General features: G+C 41.9%; 1 protein-coding gene across 1 annotated transcript in view; it reads left to right on the forward strand.

Moving 5' to 3' along the window:
* The window catches only part of ADAMTS17 (ADAM metallopeptidase with thrombospondin type 1 motif, 17), a 169,856-nt gene that overhangs the window by 86,993 nt on the left and 66,135 nt on the right, over positions 1-16,728 (forward strand). The window contains exons 9-12 of the mRNA XM_009995309.1: positions 4,849-4,950; positions 6,619-6,764; positions 11,672-11,838; positions 12,704-12,831. Coding sequence (XP_009993611.1) covers positions 4,849-4,950; positions 6,619-6,764; positions 11,672-11,838; positions 12,704-12,831 — 543 coding nt within the window. The remainder of the gene's footprint in view (positions 1-4,848; positions 4,951-6,618; positions 6,765-11,671; positions 11,839-12,703; positions 12,832-16,728) is intronic.

Genomic DNA, 16,728 nt, shown 5'->3' on the forward strand with positions numbered 1-16,728 from the left:
AGGGAAAGAACTAGTTTTTAGAGTTGTTCCCTGATGGGAAGGATATCTTTATGTGTTGGATTCTCTTTATGCTTTGGAGATTTGGAAGCTCCCCCTGTAGGTAATAATCCGAGGTTTTGAGAGGGGGAGAGTACTGTGAGCCCTTTCTTCTCACTGAGACCAGAAGAGGTAACTGAGCAGAATCATGCTGGTTTTAGTGGGTGATGATTCAACAGCTAAACCAGAAATTAGCAAACTCTAGACTGACTGCGTGTGGGCAAAGAGCTGGCTGAACTAATTCTGGCTTCTCATTTCCAGCTATAGCACTGAGTTAAAGAATCTAAAATAGATTCCTTCCCTAGACCCACGTGTGAGTGGTTGTAGCGCTTCACCCGCCGCGAGCCTGTGCTGGCAGTGTGAGGTGGAGTTACCTGGAGGGTGAACACCCTCCTCAGAAACAGTCTGTGTTGTGCAAAAGGATGAAAAGCTGTGAAAGGTGGGAAGGCCCACAGACAGACATGTTCCTGAAGCATCCCAGGAGCTGTTTCTGGTTTCACCCTGATGTTTAGCCAGAGCAGGCAGTGTGAGCCTGTGGCTGTGACACTGAGCAGGGGACTGCACAGCTCTGAGCAGCCTTTACCCTTGTTTCCCAGCAGACCTTCAGCAAAACATTTAATCCCCTTCTGCTCCTTATCTTCCCACCTATAACAGAGGGATCAAGCTTCCTTTATCTCCAAGCTCCCAGAAGTCTGTTTAGATTGCAAGCTCTTTGAGGAAGAGAAAACACCTGGCACAGTAAGGCCCCTTTCTCAAATAGATGCCAAGATAATTCCTGTAATCTGAGGCGTCGTTCACCTGCCGAGCAGGGATCTCCTACCTTGGGAGCTTCCGGACTGTGACCTGTCTCAGGACTGGTTTCTAACAGATGTGCAGACAAGTCTACCTATCTTTCAGGAATTTTTGAGAATCTAAACTTTGCACCTTTATGAAAGTTCAATCTTAATTTTTATTTTTAAATTTTATTTTCTGTCTATACCAATTCCCCAAGGTTTCATTTGAACAAGCATTTCAATTTAAGTTTTTTAAAAAAAAAAAAGAGAGAAAATGGAAATGCTGCTTTTCAACAGCTATTTATTTTGCTTTTGGAAATGTTTCAAGCTGGGAGCTGATCCAAAGGTGACCTTTACCTGCAGACAGTTTCAACAAATCGATATTTTTCCAATTAAAAATATCTACAATTGTAAAATCCTAACTGGCATTTTTTGAAGGCTGAAAGACAGACATTGCAGAGACCTGCCTTCTAAAAGCTCGTTGCTGAATTTACAAATAACAGTAATACAGCTCTTTTGATGGCTTCTTTTGTATCAGTGTAAGCTCTGAACTGTCACTCATACACAAGCAACTCCCTTTCAAGTCCTGCCATTTCTCACTTTGATACTTCCCCACAAAGCTGGTTATTTAACTATTAAAAAGTCAGGCACTGCAACTCTTTAGCTATAGGACTGTTTAATGGGGATTTTTGTTTGGGTTTCTGTTGTAACTGAGGAAGATATATGATCTCCTTTGAAATGAGCTATTAACATGATAAAACATCTTGGGAACATACAATACCAAAGCTGATGGTTGAATCTTTGTTGGGGTATCTGAGTGCTGTATTAAATACAAGGCACTGCACTAACGAGTGTTTGAGCTTTGTAGTGGTATGGCACCAGAACACAGAGCTGAAGAGCAGTTACCAGATTTTTCTGTAACTGTTTCCTGAAATATGCTTTGCATTTAGTGTTCAGAATCAAACACAGAGATACTATAAAAATCCTGGGTTTTCCATACCTCAAAGATGGGAAATTTCAGAAAGACTAGTGTTGCTAATAGAGAGTTTTCCTTTATTTATTTCCTTATAAATATGTATGTGTGTGAATACCTGTATATACAAAAATGTGTATATATATATATACACACACACATAAACACGTGTGTGAATATTTGCAGCTGCTGTATCTGTGGGCTGGGCTCAGTTCTGTAGTGCTGATGGTACAGACACTCCTGTTGGAGGTTATCTGTGCCCATTGTTTCCCCCAAGCCATGGCTCATACCTGAGAGTGTTAGCTGGCTTTCTCACCTTCCACATTCTTGTGGGCTACAGAGGAATTCTGGCTGGCAACCAACATTTTACAAAAAGCTGCTCCGTTTTTATGACTTTCTGTTTCCACCACCCCCTTTTCATCCTCCCAGTTTTACATCAAATATGAGAATTTAACTCTAATTTACATGCTGCTTATGATCCAGGGACTTGAAGCTGAAGTTTAACAAAAACTGGCAGTGCAAAATGCACAGATATTTAGCAATAGTGCTCGTAAGTGTCTAAAACAACTTATTTAAAGACGCAGTGGATTCCGTTACATCTACAGCCAGGATGTCTTTCTGACAGAAAACAGAAGCAGAGGGTTTCCTTCTGGAACCATGGGGCAAAATTTCTGTCTGGGTTGTTCAAGAGATCAGGCTGGAGGATTTCTCATCACATCCTGATCTGATGCTTTGTGGTTATGTGTAAGAGAGGGGCTGAAGCCTAGAAATGTGAAAACAACATGCTGTCTGCACCCTTCACCTCTGGAGCTTCCCTTCGTGTAATTTATCAGTTCCCCAACCAGAGTTTGGAAAGAGGCTTTGCTGATTGTGCTTTCAGAAGATGACTGTTCATGATCATCAAGGCAGAAGAGAGAGTGTCCTTGTTATCAATTAATTTCTGACCTTGGCTTAATGGAAACATAACTCATCAATACAATTATCTGTAATGGCAAAGAAGCTGTTAGAATTTAGGAAGTTTGTCATGTTCACAGACAGCATTTAGTTGTGTCCAGTAACTACCCTTAGCATGTCCTGCCACTGTGGCTAGAACCTCCCGTGATGCCTTTAACTTTGGTCTGTAACGTGCTTTTAACATACCTGTTTTTGAATCCTTTTCAATCATTCATATTTGTAAATATAAAGAATAAGCCATCACCTTGAGATCCCGGTGAGTTAAACCAGATGCAGGGTTCTGTAGCTTTACAACTAGGAAAATAAGCATCCTCTCAGAGCTCTAAGTTTGTTATTTGGAGGAAAACTTTTTCACTTTAAATGGTTTATTGCCTAGTGTTCTTTCTGTAACACTCATGGACAGTTAGTTGATGTACTATTTTATTTTAGTCCTCTCTGGGGAAGATGGGGCTTTGAGAGTGTAGGAGTTGTGGTGTGGAGCAATTGAATTCTCAGTAAGCTCTAAAATCTAGCTTGTCAAGTCTTCTGCCTCTGAATACCTCTGTAAAACTGTGTGTGATGTCCTTGTGGCTAATTGGTGCTAAAGTGCTTTCAGAGCTGGGGGCAAACAGCTAATTAGTCACAGTCATTCAGTCACAATCGCTAAAGTCTGACATTTTCCCAAATGCTCTATTAGTTCAGGGAAAATGTCTTTAAAATTCATTGATTTAGGCTTCCCTGATGTATCTGCTGTTGTTTGTTGGTTTGATGATGACTTTCTGTGTTGTGGTTAATACAGATGTTGCTGGATTGTACTGTCTGCTGCTTGTTTTTGTGAATATTCTTTTGGTTTAAATGGTGTGAAACCTCCAGAAAGAAAGGTAGGAACAAAACAGGATGCAGATACTGCTGCAACAACTATTTTGCTTCAGTATGTTCTACATCATCACTCTTGGTGCTGGAATTTATCTTGTCTACACCCTCTGCCATCCAGATCTGGTTTATATAGACATACCAACATGCATGTATACAGAACACACATGGACCCAGAGTCTCTTACATTAGATCGTGAAAGAACCATAAGGATGAAGCATGTTGACTCAACTATTTGATGAGGTGCAATAAATCTTGACAAGACCAGCTGGCACTTGAGTCAGGCTTCTCATCTTTTTGCCATTATGCTGAAACGTGAACAATAGTGGAAAGAAATGTAACTCTTCTTTTTCTTTCTGTGGTACTCAGCTCTGTAGTACTGTATTGAAATCATCCACTTTCATGGAATGCAAAGCATGGTGGATGCTGTGGAAAATGTTAACAGTGTCAAGGCCCCTTTTTCTGGTTCTTCTTCTCAAATTCTGAAAATCTTACTGATCTGACAGATCACACAAGTGTGATCAGCTTTAATATCACCAACACCCATTGGTGAGCAGAGCAGCAACACTGAGTAATGACACCTAGAATGTGTTTCAAGTCTGGCAGGGGGAAGTGCTGTACCTCCTGCTGCTGTTGCCCTCACACCTCACTTTTCACCTTCTCTAGCACATTGGTCTCTCGCAGCTACTTCTCACCACCAAACGTGTACTAACTTTGCCCTTGTCTGTCACCACGCTCCTCCTCTGCTGCATGGCACACCATTAAATCCTTTCTTCTTGTTCCTTCTGCCTTAAGATCTTCTTCTTCCAAGGGGTGTTGCTGGCTGGTAATAGCTACCACCAAGTCCAGCAGGACTAATTGCATTTCATCATGCTTAGTTTTGTAAATGTATTTTAATAAATACAAGTAATGAAGCAGCTTGGGTATCTAAGCATATGATACAGTTCCAAGCACCCGTCTTGACCTCCCATGTAGGATTCTTTTTTCATGGACCAGATTTATTCTTGTGAAATCTATTTAAATAATGCTCTTCCTGTTTTGGGCAGGGTTTGTTCCTGACAATGGCAGCCATCAGTCTCTTTTCTGTTCTCAGCCTTATCTACTAATATCAATCTATCCTTAAAAAAAGCATTGCTCTCAAACCAACAGGATGCCTCTGGATTCACTTGGGAAAGACTGCCTGAGCTTTGCAGTGTATCCTATAATGATAGCTGACATCTCCAAAAGCAGTAACTGCACTTCATTGCTTTGTGATTACAGCATTTAATGTGTGCTGGGCTCTGGTGCCTGGTGGAAGGAGATACATCCTGTAAAACCAAGTTGGACCCCCCTCTGGATGGCACTGAATGTGGCGCAGACAAGGTAATCAAAATGCTCAGTAGCAGTTATTTGTTTCCAGTATTGTCTGTAATGTTTCCGAAATGTTCAGTATTTACAATAAACCCATATTTTTTACTGATTCTGTTACAGAAACTGTTCAATTAACAGCTGGATTGGGTTAGGTCTTTCTGATTTCATGTTATATGTATTCCAGTAGCCTCTGGAGACCTCAGTAAAGTTCTTGCCATCTAGGCACTACACAGACAGTGCAGGAGCTCAGCTAAGTGCACAGCCTGAGCACCCTGCAGGTCAGGGTAGGGAGTAGCTCCCTCCTGTCCCTTCTAGCCAGTTCTGCCACTGGTGTTTCATGAGTGAGGTGTTTTTTCAGTCTAAGCTAAGGTGGTGGTGTTCTTGATTATATTTGAGGTAGAAAGCATGGAGAGTGTTTAGGCTGACACTCAGGGAGTGGAGAAAGAAGGGGAAAGGAAAAGAGGCTACTTGAAAAACTTTATTTTTTCTGAAAGTAGCTCAAAATGTGTTGAGTTCAAATTCAGTGATGTTCAGTTATTTTCAAAGTATCATTTGCTATTCTATATGTATATGCTCAGATGGCTAAGGCATATATAGACTTTCCAGAAACCAAGTTAGTGTAGAAACCTGATACAAGAAATGCAAAATAAACTCTCAGATTAGCAGATCTCCCTCCAGTGAAAATCACCATTTTAGTTACTGGCTTCAGTTCCTTAAGGGTGGGAGTTACTGAGGCTCAGCTGCTGCTTCCCAGCTGGCCTCCTGTGCTAACAGACATTTACTTAAGTGAACATGTTTAACCTCCAGGTTGAGCTGTGGTAGGTGAATCATAAACCTATTTGATTGATTCTCCCAGTGTGGCTGATAACTGGTTAGGTTACAAAGAAACTTGACTGGTTTGGTAACTGCCAGCCCTTTACTGGTTTTGGATTCTAGTATTTGTGTATGTTTTATGGTTAAGGAGGTAAGAAAGAGTAAAATAAAGAAGTTTGTTGCTAAAATCAAAGATTAGAGACTTTTTCTTTGCTTGCAAATAAAATTAAACAATGACAAGAAAAGCTGGGTCCTAGAAAGCGTGACAAGAAACTGAGACAAAAGATTCTTAGATATATGTTTCTCTAACTACAGGAGTCCTGGTGATTCTTTCATAAGACTGCTTAGCAGAGCTTACTGTATCATATCCTGGACAGAGCAGGAGAATGGGCCAAGTTTGCTGCTTGGTCAGGAGCCAGAGCAACCTAATAGAATCAAAGGTTGTTTGGGGCTTTAGCCAAGTTAGGTCCAAAATACTCAATTATGTTGTGTGTACTGGGAATACTGCTGATGAAGACATTGCTTGGGGGTATAATTTCTTGGACTCAGTTTCTGTGAATAGTGTGGCTTTAAGTCTTAGCACTTAGATAATTATCTGCTTTATAAAGGAAGGGGCTCAATTCTGTCATTTTATTTTCTTAATGACAGAACTCCCTTCAGGGGTTCATTAAGGATGACATTTACATTTCTGTTCTACCTCCTCTCTTCCTCCCCCTCCCACCTCCCTCTCACCAAAGCCTTGAATCTCCAGAAACTTAAACACGGGCTTGTCGTAATCTCTCAGACATCCTTTTAAGTCCACGTGTGCAGGAATGTTTGCAAGATCAGGACTTCTTTCCAGCCTGTGCTAACACAATTGCATTTCAGTGGTGCCGAGCTGGGGAGTGTGTCAGTAAGACTCCCATCCCTGAGCATGTTGATGGAGACTGGAGCATGTGGAGCCAGTGGAGCATGTGCAGCCGGACGTGCGGCACCGGAGTGCGCTTCAGGCAGCGGAAATGCGACAATCCCCCGTAAGTCTTCCCCATGTGCTTGTTGCTCTTCTGCATGTAGCACTTGGACAATCCTTGCTGCAAGAGTACAGGAAAGAAATGGGCAGTAGGGCTGTGTAGAGGACATGAGATGTCTAGTTCACAAGCAGCAAGGCCCAGGCCAAAATCCTGGAGTGAAAGTAGAGTGTGGTGAAGTGCCTTGAAGGGAGGGATACCATTGGAAGTGGCCCATTGCAATGATTCAAACATAGATACAGTTGAATTGAAGATGTGTAGTTTGGCAGAAAAAAAATGATTCTGTGTTTTCTCTCCAGCACTGTACTGAATGAGGAAAAGTTCATCTGAATCTACAGATGAGCCAATATGTCTTGGAGATCAGTTTTGCAGGGAGAGCGATCTCTAGGCTTGGGAACTGATACAGTGACTGACAGTGGTCACAGTGTCATAGAGCTGTGTTGGTAAAGCTCCTTGAGATACTCTGTACATCAGGATGTGAAGCATATGGAAACAAAAGTTTTCCCACACACAGAATGTAGTGGGTGCTGTTTAGTTCCTGCACAGTGACTACAAATAAGCCTGTGCTCTGTGCTTGAGCTTGGAATTTTTTCTGGTTCAGGAAGAAATGTAAGTGATGTTATCTCCCATGTGCCATCCTTCATCCCTCAGATCAACTGAGGCACATATGGAAGTCTTTTCTTCTGTGGGAGGCCTGAACAGGTTACCATGTTTGTGTGCATTATAACTTCGGAGATGCTCACAACCTTGAGAGCAGCCCTCCAAGTTGTGTATTTCTAACTTTATTCATATATTCATATTTTAAGGTTTTCTCCACAAAAAAAAAAAAAAAGGCAAAAAAAAAAAAAAGCTCAAGAAACTTTTCTCTTTAAATAGGGGCTGAAATTCTGGCTAGCAACATAGTGTCTTTTAAGACATGCCCAGAAGATGGATAGGGACACACTGGCTGCAGCAGAGCTGTATTCATGTGAAAAGGATGTTTCTGTTTATTCCTCTCCTTAAATAATGCTGACTTACAATTGTCTATAATGTCCAGGCTTGATTTTTACCAGCTCATTTTCCTGAACAAGGGACTGAGCTGGTTTCTTTGCTGTCAGCTACAAAAAGTCTCTTTAACCGCAGTGCTGACCAAAAAATCCATTCATCATCATTTCTTAAATTACAGGAAATGCTCCCTCCAAGATTACACACTGATTTTAAAATTCTCTTGCTCATATACATTCTTGGCTGGGGATACACACGTGATCTTCTTTTGCTTCAAATTCCTGGCGTCAGCCCACTTCTTCTGCAGCTGGTTTATTCACTGTCCAAAAATATTGGCTAAGGGACTTATCTTTTCTTTTATATATATTTGGTCTTGGGATATTTTTTTTTTTTAAATGGAATCTCCACTCTGGCCAGCTGAGTTTTGAGCCTGTGGGACTATCAGTGTTTTTAAACCAGTTGCTTCACTGATTGATTTGGTTTTTCCTCTCTGTAATTTCTCTGAGTATTGCATGCATTGCCTCCAAACGGCTGTAAGGGAGAGTGTCCTGAGCCACTTTGCTTGTGCAGACTGTGGAGCTGTGCTGCCCTGGGTTCTTGTCTGGGCTTTGGACTGTTGTTGTACAACTGAAGAGAAAACCATTGGCTGAAACAGGACATCAGAACAAGATCTCCACCCTTTCTACAGTCCCCTCTTGTTATGTGAAATGGTCACAGTAGTGTAAATGGGCTTTGATTTCTCCAGTTCCAATACTGGGTGGATTCTTATGACACAAATACAGAGGAGGATGGACAGGAGGTTGTCTACCAGGAGATCTCACCAGTCACTGTTTCAGGCATGTATCAGGGTGGGCTTGAATTATGCTATTTATTGGAAGTCCCAGGCAGTGCTAGAGCCCATATTATACAGGGCTTGGGACCTGGATTACAGGGAACTTTCCCTTCACGTTCTTTTGCACAGTCTGATAGAGATGATGCCCCAAGTCTCGGCCTCAGCATTTGGAGACATGGAAAAGTCACAAGATTATTGTCAGTAATTCTGCATTCCCTATCCAAACAGTACCAAAGCAGGACATAATCAGCATGACAGAGCTTTGTCTTCTCCGTTTCTCTGATGGCCCATCCATGTCGGTTTATCTGCTAAACCTCTAAACCCCTTGAACAGATGCTGTATATTCTGTTAGTGTTTTGCCAGAGTTAGTCTAGTAGAAAGCAGCAACATGCTACCAAATAAAGTATGAAGCTATTGGACACAGGGGGGCTGAGGTGGGAATGTCTTGTTCTATATATTGTTTTTTGTTGGGTTACTGGGAGTAGAAACATCTCCCAGATCTGTAGGATGTGTTGTTTTGTGGCTGATGAGTGCATCCTATTCTTTATTTTGGGAGAAACTACATCAGGAGGAGACAGTTCATGTTACTCCTTAATTAGAAAGGGAAGATAGGTCAGGTTGCTGAAGGGCCAAGCAAGCAATAAGACTTTTCCTGTAGCTCCTGCTGACTGACAGTGATGGGTGCTCAGGAAATCTCTGTCTCCTCATGGATTTGGCTCTTCATTATTGCCAGTGAACATTACTAGCAGTAGCAAGAGCTGCTTGTTTCCACTCTGCATTGGCAAACTCATAGAAAGTCCCTCACAAGTTAATGACATCTTGAGATTAAAGCCAAACCAACTGCTGATGAACACAGTAAATGGTTGTTTCACTGTGTCTCCTGTTCCACAGCCAACAGCTTGGTGCCCTGCTCTCAAGGGAGCACTCTGCCACTCTTTGGGTGTTCTGCTTTCTTTTTTGTTGGGTGTTTTTCCTGTGCATGTGCACACAAATACACACAGAGTCAGTCGTGTTCAGTGGCTACATCTCTATTGCTGCAGCCAAAGGGACGGTGCTGAAACCAGAGTTCATGTATCTGTCTTTATGTGAGTGCAGGGATCATGTGGGAAGCACCATGCTCCTAGTCATCTGGACTGAGTGTCTGTCTCATCCAGTCCAAGGCAGCAGACACAATCCTCCCAGAAGATTTCTACACCAGACTCAGCACATCTGCTGCCCTCTGCACGTGTGTGTGACAGAAGAGCTGTTAGTGGTGCAAGCAGGTGTTTGTTCAAACTGTTCTGCTGGTGACTCTGTGATGTTACAGTGTCACTGGAGATCAGCATTGCCTTCTGCAATTTATGGACCTACTGTTAAAATTTGATGGAGGCTGAAATTTGGCATAAAGCTCTTCTATGTAGAATCAAATGTTTCTGTTCCACCAAATGCTGAATTCATCAAGTCCAGCTAGGAAATCAAAGAGCCAATCCTATAGCCAGCGGGTAAAAGAAGAGAGCAACTCTTGCTGGGACCATTGACAGAAATAAATTATATACAATGAGAGCCTTGCATTCTAATTAGCTGACTGATACAAGCTGATGTTCATTGCTCTTCTGGGAAGGAAGGGGGAAGAAGCTTATGGAAAGAACCATACTGCTAAAAACTGGAATTTGGCTGGAGTTGCTTTTTATAGCCATCTGTTAAAGAAGAGTAAGAACATGACTTTGCTGATTGCAGCTGCAGGGATAGGTATGTGACAAATTCAGGAGAGTATCAGCAAGCAGCTAAAGAAATTATCCATGAGGATGGCTAAGTCTTTTGCTTACTTAGGCTTTTTGTTTGTCTTTTGTTTAGTTTAGTTTTGCAAAGAAAATGTGGGCTATTGTTAAGAGTTTGAGTTTTCCTTCTTCCCTGGGGAGTCATAAATAAGAATAAATAGATTTTGCAGGTGCTTAATCCTGATGTTGGATTATTGGTCTTTCCTGCATGTTTAAAAAACAAATGTGTAAAATGGCTTGGTTTTCATGGATGGAGATTACCTGCTGCACCAATTTGTTTCTGGATACTCTACAGGTTATAGCTACTTCTGTATTATTTTAGTTTCAAATTGCTGAAAACAGAACCTTAGAGGATATGTGCTGAAGAGACATTTGCTGTGTCCCCATTGTTAAGTGTTTGGGGCAGGGGCAAAGCAAATGGTGGAACATTCTGGGGTGCCTGCCTCTTGCCTTGGATATTTGGTGTCATTCTGGACTCAGTAGGGTCACCTTGGTGCCTCTGGCTTCTCCATTAAGAATGTAAATACTTTGGTATTTGTGATGAAACCACAAATTATCTTCTGAACTGCCTGACTTTGGAAATATAAATAGTAATTAGACTTTAGGTGTCATACTCGGTGCACCTTCCAAAGCCTAACCCTCACAAGTCACCATCAGTTAAGAAACTTGTCCCAGATCACAGGAAAAGTTATTCAAGTCCAGGCCTGATGTCATGGCAGAACCCAGAGTGTGGGAGTACCTGACTTCAGGTCCTGTTCTGAAACTGCTGGTACACACAGACACACATACACATTCTCTCCACTCTTTCACAGTCATTTGCCTGCTCCATCTGAAAATAGGTTAGGACAGGAATGAGTTGGCTGTTGAAGCTTAAGAACAAATTTATGTCAGCAGCACAAAATTCATGACATCCCTTGGTTTGTGACCAGAACACAAACAGTTAAACACTCTGTCTTCTAAGAAGGCTGCTTAGTGCCCACAGGTGCATAGCAGTTTGGATTACCTCTTACCTGAGGTGTGCAATGTGTAGACAGCCCCTGTTTATTAATCTCTGCATGAGACACTAAAAAAGAACATGCTTTGGAAGTGCTCTGGAGCATCTGTTATGAGATATACATCTAGAATGGAGCTTGAATAATTTTCTGTCAGAGCCACTGAGAACAGGATTTGCCCTCCAACAGGGAACATCTGAGAGAAAGCATTCTTGCTGCTGTTTCAGGAGTGGCCTTGGACAGGGCAACTTAGGCAAAGGTGTGCCTGTAAGTAGCTGTGCCTCAGTAGCTGTGCCTCTGAGTAGCTGTGCTGTTCCTGCTGCCCCTGGTCTGTTTCTCCTGCCATAGCCCGGGACCAGGTGGGAAGAACTGCCGGGGAGCCAGCGTGGAGCACACTGTGTGTGAGAACTTACCCTGCCCTAAAGGTGTGCCAAGCTTCAGGGACCAACAGTGCCAGGCCCATGACAGATACACCAACAAGAAGAAAAGCCTCCTGACAGCTGTCATTGTAGATGGTAAGATTTTTCATCTTCCTCTGGAATTTTTGCTGGTCTTTCACTGCAGCTTCTTGTGATTTCTTCTGTAAGACTCCCATTTGTTGATGAAGAGGCTACAACAGTATGTTCTGTTAACTACAGAAACTTTTAGCTACAGCTGAAAGACTAATTACAATTAGTAATTAGTTATGTATACATCACCTAAATACATTTCTTAAACACATGGTAAATGCAGTCAGCAAACGCTGACATCTGCTGCAGGCTGCCAGTTAATAATACAAATCTTTGAAAAAGCTTTTTTACTTAACTCCTCCAGCTAAACACAATAGTAGCTTCTCCAAAATAAGGTCTAAATATATAATACAATGATTGCCAAGAAGCATGGATGAAAAATGCAACTTTTCCCTACTGATGTGTTTCAGTTTACTTTGAGGGTTCCTTCTCTAGGTATAGCAGCATAGTTTGCTCACAGAAATATCTGTAGGACTGCAAATGAGAGCTAAAGGAAAGAGCAGGTAATATGCAATAATGCTTTAAGTTTATGTATGCAAATACTGTTACTGTCACACGCAGTTATTTAGTCACTCATATCAGGCTGCTGAGTGTTCATCGTAACAAACATCTTCCATTCACAAATACATAGAAGTGTACTGACTAAATAGTTTTCTGTATCTTAAAAGACCAATCTCATCAATTATAACCCTTTGAATATTGATATTTTAATGGGGGAAATGACAAGCCTAAATTGAAAGGCTCATGTTCTTTCAATGATGAGAACAGCAACATGTACCTTTCCAAATCCATTCATGCAGAGGCTGCATCACTGTTGCCTCAATGTTTGTGCCGCTCCAAAAGGCGGTTACTTTTGTGTTCCTTTTTCCAGATAAGCCATGTGAGCTCTTCTGCTCTCCACTGGGGAAGGATTCCCCTGTGCTGGTGACAGACAGAGTCCTTGATGGTACTCCCTGTGGGCCTTACGAGACTGACCTCTGTGTACACGGCAAGTGCCAGGTGGAGTAACTTTCTCTAGTTTTATTTCTAGCCTTATGTATAATTTTTGGCAGGTGTATATTCTAGAAGAGCAGGAATCTGTGTGGGTGGCTCAGAGGCTGTCTCTGAGGTGAGAGGGCAATCCTGTTTTATAAGACCCATTGCAAGCCCTCTAGAGCCCTGTGTCTTGGTGTGAGAATCATAATGAATGTCTGAGGTATGTGTATTGCTACTGAACAGCTGGGGATGTTCAGTGATCACATTTGCTTGTGTGTAGTCATCAGCTGGGTTGGGTGGGAAGGGACTTCTGTGAGGGAAGCAGCTGGGAGTGGAAATCTGGCTTGCTTAACAGTTCCATTTAGGCTATTAGAGTTATCCCTGAAAAAACACTGATGCTGCAAACTGACTTATAAATTGTCCCTAGCCTGTAACAAGTGTTCCATTGCTAGCATCGTGATGCTTTTCAGGTCTACCTGGTTCGTGTCTAGAAATACTGAGTAAGCTTTTCAATACCAGTTTCTCCTTGGCTCCAGCAGCTGCATGAGCCAGGAGCTTCCCCTGTGTGATTCTTGTAGACTGCATTGCTAAATAATGTCAAGGTGAATTACTGTAGGAGTCCATTAAAACTCTTTAAAAATCCTGTTTCCCTTGCAGTAAGAAAAATATACCCTTCCTCCCACAAACAAGGTTTTAAAGTTCCAAGCAACAGAGAATGCAGGTTTAAAGGAGCAGATCCTGCAGCCCAGAGCACAGCCCAAGCCAGTTTTCTTTTGCCTCTCATCTGCATTGTCTTGCTTAAGTTACATAAAAAGCAAACCAGAGAGAATGTAGGGTAGACTTGGATACTTCTAGCAATGTGTTGCAGTTGGATGCGAGTCATTTGTCATGGACACTGTAACAGGGCAGACACCTAGTGGTTTTTTCTTTTTCTCTCTCTCCTAATCATGTAGCATGTATTCAAAGTTTCTGCACATGTTAGTGATGTGGAAGACAGTTGAGTTGGCTACTGCAGCCTTACCACTGCTAGATTCTGGCAGTTCTTTCACTAAATTGATCCCCATCTAGATTTGTATCCTATGCTAGGAGTTCCTCTTTTCATTCTGTTGTGTCCACCAGAACAGCTTTCTAGCATCACCCTTTACTTCCACTAGCTTCACTGTAGATATTCTGGTTTGCCCTAGGGTCCCAGACGCACAAATCTGACATGATTTCTGACTTCTGTGAGCACTGATTAAGAGCTACCAATTATTATTGCTTTGAGCCTTCCAGGCAGGGAGACAGATGAACAGGATATTCACCTGGGTACAGGAGAGGCTTTAGGGGCAGCTTTACTAATAGCAACGTGTAAGTGAAAAATTTTTGGATTGAATTTTGCACTGCTGCAGGAGACACTTCCCACTGCTCCCTGCCAAACAGGCATGTTTAATTCATTCTTTGTAATGTATTCAAATGAAGAATCTGAAGAGCAAGTTGCTGGGGAGCCAGCATAGGTTTCATTCTTTATATGCTTTTTGCATGCTCATGGTGCATCCCCAGTTACTGAATTTTTCCCTGTGGCCTGCTGCATCTGAAAACTCACAAAATGCATTAATAACTTTTTATAGTGAGGCCAGCTGTGCATCTCCAGCTGTGTGCCATTGACCATTAGTCTGGGCTGGCCAGCTTTACTGCTCCAGACATTCAGATCAGCCACAAATGGTAAATCAGACATTATGGCAATGTATGTTTTCTTCTTCCAGTGAGGAGCAGTAGCCAGCTCTCCTCCAAATGAAAAGCTTTATGAGCACAGAGCTTTGGAGGTACATCATGAAAAGCACTCTAAGTTGGGGGCAACTGCCTTTAACTTTGCAGAGAGGTGATGACAGCTGCAGAACATTCAGTCCATTTGCATCTGGCTGGGAGAAAATGCAAAATGATCAATTCAAGCTGAGCAGCTTTGAAAGTCATAGTATTCTTCTGCCTTCTATGCAATTTAATGCAGGTAATTGGTGTATGTGACTGTGTGCCCCATTTGCCACAGCTCCTTGTCTAACTAGCTGCCCATTAAACCAATTTAATCAACATATTCATTTAATTACTCTTCTCATTTCTTTACCCAGTGTAGACAAAGCCTGGTAACAAGCATTGCAGGGGGTCTGGAAAGAAGAATAAGTGCTGAAATCAGAGGGTGGTATTACTGTTATTTATTTTCTTGTGAATTCCTTCTAGTTAAAGGCTCTCAAAGACAGGAATGACACATTGCTAGTGTGACAAAAAAATTAGCAATAACCATTGCCTGTAAACATCTAATCCACGAAATATAACACTTCTTTTCCCTTCAGTAGTAGATGCTCCTAAATTAAATTCATGCATCATTGTTGCATGATGAATGAATGTAGATTAACTCATTGCTCTTTAGTATCTTTGTATCAGAAGCGTTTCTTTATAAATGTAGGGATGTGATTTTGACAGTTCTGAGGATTTAGATTTTTCTAGGTAACTGAATACACACTACCTATCTTAGGATCTCAGTCATGCCATTCAGGTATGTTTCTTCCTTGCTAGACTTGGAGCAGTGCTGTAAAAGTTTGAAGGCTCTGGATTAACTTTTTACTAACAATGTAGAAGTTTGCATGGAGATCAGTTAGATGTTCAAATTGAATGCATTGTAGGTTTTACATCCAAATAACTAGTTTCTTTAAAGCTCCTCTTGAATTGCTTGAATGCAGAGGGAAGGCACCTCTCCAAAAAGTAGGAGAAGGTGGCTGTGGGAGAAGATGTTTCTGTTAAAGTTGGCTCTCAGCATATTACCCCTGTCCAACAATTGTGGTGTTTGTTGAGAGACCAAAGTAACAGCTGTTGTTGCTTGTGTCCCTTTTCCTGCCCCTGCTGCCTGGTGGCACTGCTCAGGTCCCTTTGGTCATTTTTGCATCTGCTTCTGCAAACAGGTGTAATTGAGCCTATTCATTTTCTCTCCTAGACCTTCCTTTGCCCCCTTGCTTTGCTCCTTTTTTCCCTTAGACATTATGAAGTTCTTCACTGTGAGGGTGGTGAGACTGGCAGAGGTTGCCCAGGGAAGTTGTGGATGCCCCATCCCTGGAAGCATTCAAGGGCAGGTTGGATGGGGCTCTGAGCAACCTGGTCTAGTGAGAGGTGTCCCTGCCCATGCAGGGAGGTTTGATCTAGATGACCTTTAAGGTCCCTTCCAACCCAAAACATTCCATGATTCATTCTGTGATTTTGTGCCCATGGCAAAGAAAATACTGTTCTTGCAAAGAGAAGCAGGGATTGAGAAGAGAGGCAGGAATACATTCTTTGAAGTCTCCAAATACCCCAGCTGCATTTGAGCAACAAGGAAGGAGAGTTTTCCTTCAGTTCTACTTTATGAACTTACTATGGTTTAATTTTAAAGCCATGAGCTGAGCTCCAATGTAACCAGTGTGAACAAAGCCATTTGGTGTCAGCCTCACTCTTGTTGAAGCAAAATCATCATAAGCAGCAGCATCCCTGTATTTATCACTTACACCTGAAGGCAGCTGTAGTGAGTAAACTTGATTAATACTTTGGTCATGCAAAGAAATGCCAGGAAGCAGAGTCAGTTCTAATTTTAGCGCAGGGGTTCCTAAGTCAACTAGACTTTTAATAATCTTACTCCTTGTCTTTTAGACAAATCACACGGTCTTTGTTCAATTCTGTTCTGCCATTGTTCATTAGAGTTGTTTTTGAGGCTGAACATTTCATTCTCAATAGGGAGAAGTTTGCCAGAATGAGGACAAAACAAAAGCTATGTAAGAGCTTCAGGTAAAGTTATGCCCTTATAAGAAATGTAGACTAACAACAAATGCATTTATCCTTACCATCTTCTCAGCAAACTAGATTCCTTGGTCGATGTGTATACAGGTCTTTGACTTTTTCATCTTGAAATTCACAGTCTTGTAG

This window comes from Chaetura pelagica, unplaced genomic scaffold (genome assembly GCF_000747805.2).
Source record: "Chaetura pelagica isolate M959 unplaced genomic scaffold, ChaPel_1.0 scaffold453, whole genome shotgun sequence".
Classification (NCBI taxonomy): Eukaryota; Metazoa; Chordata; class Aves; order Apodiformes; family Apodidae; genus Chaetura; species Chaetura pelagica.